The following is a 4,005-nucleotide window of genomic DNA, read 5'->3' as shown; positions in this document are numbered from 1 at the left end:
TAAGTTAGGATGAAGTCCCAAGTGATGTACTTCATGGATATATTATGAGAGTAGTCATTGTAATAGCATTAGGCCTCTTATGAGCCTAAAGTACCAGTCGACCACAGTTTAAGTGAGTGTGAACACTTATGGCCATATATATAAGTAATATCTCTCATAATATAAGAACTCTCCCATTGTGCAATAGAGTCTTGCTCTTGCTAATCCTCTTCCTGATATCTCTCTAACCCATTCTAGTCAATGTGTGTGAGTGAAGTGGGGAGAGAGGAGGGACGAGTACATGTAGTGCAATGCGACGGTGTGACAATGCTCTTGGGAGGCACGATGGAATTTCTTCTTAAGGAGTTGTGGAGCTTGGAGACCTCAGGGGTTACGAGCTCAGCTAATGCAACATTTATCTTGTATGTTTCATTTGATGTTATGTCTACTTTGTAAGTATCAACGCTTATCTTGTTGTTTTGGTACTTTTAGTACGACAGTTGTGGTTCACCATGTAATCTTCTTGTTGGATGTGTTTCGAAGGGGGTTTGGGTAAGCCATAACAATGTTAACTATAGTGTCATTTGTTTGATTAAATGCTCTTATTTGTATGTTAGCTATAGTGTTATACTTGCATGTGCATGTTTAGAAATTGTAACTATTTCCTTCTTTTTGGAGGTTGTTTGACAAGTTTCGCTTGGCTTTTTCCTTTGCTCAAAAAAATTCACTGCTGGGAGAACGGTTTTCCTCAGTGACATATTTAAAGATAAAGATGTTGGGGAGAAGGTGATAATGTCCCAAATTCTTTGAAGCGTAATCAAAAAGATGCTCATAATATAAATGTTATAGATGATAATTATTGAGAATTAATTGACAGAACATGAGGAGGGCTCATCGTCATCTAGTTAACTTACATTAGTACACCTCAAATCCTTCTGGAGATGGCAATACATTCCCTTTTAATCCTATGTTTGAAGATATAGGAGATATTAGAAATTGACCTCTTTGGAGCCATGGATCTTGTAAAAGATGAACAATCATAAAATTTCTTTCATATAATTCTCAAATTAAATGTATTTACTAATATTTTTTTATAAAATAGAGTAAGTAAATTTATCCTTAGATACCTTAATGATTTACATTTGCTCATCACTTAAAACATATGCAAACCCCTACAATGCTTGGGTCACTTAAAACATCTACACTAACCACAACACAAATAAACTCCCACAATGCTCTCTCTCTCTCTCTCTCTCTCTCAAATTTCGCATCTCAAATTTTGCATACCCAAAACAAGTATCATTACTCAAACATCTACACTAACCACAAGTATTATCACTTAAAAACATCTACACTAACCACACGTTTCGTCACTTCAAACATCTACACTAACCACAAGTATGGTCACTTAAAATATTTACACTAACCACACCACAAGTAAACTCCCACATCACTCTCTCTCTCTCTCTCTCTCTCTCATATATATATATATATATATATATATATATATATATATATATATCCTCAACACACATTCAATGTATAAGTCTCATCATGATCCTAAGAAGTGACAAAAGAAATTGAACAATGTTACAAGAATCATCTCCCCACCCCCCACAAAACAAAAAAAGCAACCCTCCCCCCTCCCCCGGTCATAAAGAACCATCGTTTAGTATAATTTTCATGACTCATTGAAAAAAAAACCAATTCCACTTATACCTAGCCTTAGCCTCGAATGTAAAGATTCAAAAATTTGAAGTTTTAGTTATAAGACCGATTAATCTATGCATTTTTTCAATAAGAGTGGGTTGGGCTTGAAAGCCATCTTTTTTTAACGGGTTGAAAAAAATGTTTATTTCTAACACACCCCCCCCCCCACACACACACAAAAAAACACAAAAAGCAATATTTTGGACCATGGCTAGGGCAGAAAATTCATACAAAAATACGAGTAATGCAAAAAAAAACACCGCCTCAAGCTGAAGGACATTTTTTCAATATACATGGAATGCCGCAGTCATCATCAGTCCTCCTACGCTTCTCACTCACTGGATCGAGCTTTGCACGTTGCTCGCCGCTTCGTCAAGCGCCTTCTTAGCGTCCGCATCCTTCTGGGCTACACTTTCCTTCAAACCCTGCATGCACGAGAAAGCGACGAATGATCAGTCGATGGGAACGTACCTGTGTTGTCATAAACGCGCATGCAACTGGCCGCCGCCGCCGGAGCAACAAATTGCAGTATATCTCATGAAAGTATACCTGGAAGCCTTCCTGGATGGAGTTGAAAAGCCCGCCGCCGCTGGACGTGCCGTCGTTGGCTTTGCTCACAGCACCTTTTGCAGCGCTGTCGGCCGCCTCACCCTTCTTGCCCTCAGCTTTGCTTGTAAGGTCGCTGCGCCCTCTTCCTTCCTGCTGCAACTGGGAAATAGCTCTGCTTCCAGCTCTGTACAGAATTCAACCCATTAAGCACTGTCTGCTACATCACTAGATACAGTGTACTTCTCACATGCTCTCAGTGAACACTGAAGGCCTTACTCCTGGGCGACTTTGCCGGCGTCCTGGGCGGCCCCTGGCCTGCCCGGGCCAAAGCGCTTGGGGGCCTCCTCGATGTTCAGCTTGTCCGCTGCCTTGAGGAGGTCCTGAGCCTTCTGGGCGGTCCTCTCGGCGCCACTGGTACCAGGCCCGGACGCGGCAACGGCTGGAGGCGCCGTCATTGAAGAAGAGTCCACGAACACTGCCAGAGCCGCACCTGTGGCTACCAGGCCGGCTAGAAAGCCCCTTCTAACTGGGCTTGTTGGCGGAACAGCCTTCTCCTGCATTCGATTCAGTCAAGAACTCGGCACAGCCAACATCACTACAATCGTGCTGTAAATTAAAGCAGTTTGATACCTGATCGGAGAGGTTGCAATATTCGGCTGCAAGGTGCCTTACAACTCTGGATGACCGCAGGGGCGCTGGCAACACTGGCGCAGACGTTGCAACAAACGCAGAGGAGGCAAAAGACAGCGGATCAGCAGCCGTTAGGGCAGCAGAAGAGGCGATGGAGAGACTACTGCAAGCCATTGGAGACGCGACGGCGACAAAGGAGCGTGAAAGGAGGTTTGGGTCTGAAGATGGGAATGTGAAGGGTTTGTGCGAGTACCTATTTGTATACGAAATCAGCGGCACCTCACACAGGACACGTCCGTGTCGACTTCCAAAGCTCTCACGCGTCACACTTAACCTATTTTACTAGAGCTTATTTTTACTATGGTTTTTCCAGAAAACTCACAAAGATTTGGACTAAATCCAGTACAACAAAGGTTAATTCTCAACATATAATTAGGGAAGATTTTGATTGAACTTTCTTAATTTAATACAATAGGAGTAAATTGTCATCCAAAAAGAATCTATTTTTTCTAAACTATAAAATTTAGATGGTATCATATGATGTTTTTGAGTTACATATCCTAATAAATTACACAAATTCATTCATTTTCATGAATTGAGTATTGTAGAACCTTGTAGACCATAATAATTCATAAATCTTCAGGAAATAAGTATGGAAAAAAGTGATCCATACTTGCCAAGTATGAATAAAGCTCTCATAACGGAGAGAATAAAAATCTTTTTTAGTCCCTAAAAGTAGAGCTCGAAAAGGCTATTATGTAAGCCAAGATTGTAAATCTAGTTAGACATTGATAATCTCTTTGAATGTGTGATGTTAAGAAACACCTTAATTTAAAATGAAGATTCCTTTTAAGAAGAGAAACACACTATAACGTATGAAGCAAGTATGACAACAATTCACCTAGAAGAAAGAGAGAAAGGTTAAAGCATAGAAGAAGTATCATGTTGACAACAAAATAGACAATGCCATAGAGAATTCTTAAGACACCTAACACTTAACACCCTCCAAAATGCTTTAGTAGTTTTCAATCATTGGGCACATTAGGAAGCATCCTTATGTTTGGAGTTCCATAATAGCCATAACACATTAGACATGGTTGAGCATCCCCAAAAACAATGATACACATCTCCAAAATC

At 40.6% G+C, this 4,005-nt stretch overlaps 1 protein-coding gene across 1 annotated transcript; it reads right to left on the bottom strand.

Moving 5' to 3' along the window:
- Window positions 1–1,717: 1,717 nt before the first annotated feature.
- LOC147622201 (uncharacterized) lies at window positions 1,718–3,084 on the bottom strand. The gene is made up of 4 exons (XM_086823684.1): window positions 2,869–3,084; window positions 2,515–2,792; window positions 2,239–2,422; window positions 1,718–2,114 (listed from the first exon to the last, which is right to left on the bottom strand). Exons 1-4 carry the CDS (start codon window positions 3,040–3,042, stop codon window positions 2,025–2,027), a joined length of 726 nt encoding a protein of 241 aa, XP_086679810.1. The 5' UTR covers window positions 3,043–3,084; the 3' UTR covers window positions 1,718–2,024.
- Between the last annotated feature and the right edge of the window lie 921 nt (window positions 3,085–4,005).

Source organism: Cibotium barometz, chromosome 29 (assembly GCF_041138505.1).
Source record: "Cibotium barometz isolate CiBa-2024 chromosome 29, ASM4113850v1, whole genome shotgun sequence".
NCBI lineage: Eukaryota > Viridiplantae > Streptophyta > Polypodiopsida > Cyatheales > Cibotiaceae > Cibotium > Cibotium barometz.
The sequence above is the reverse complement of the archived record's forward strand: the minus strand, read 5'-3'. Positions and strand labels throughout refer to the sequence as shown.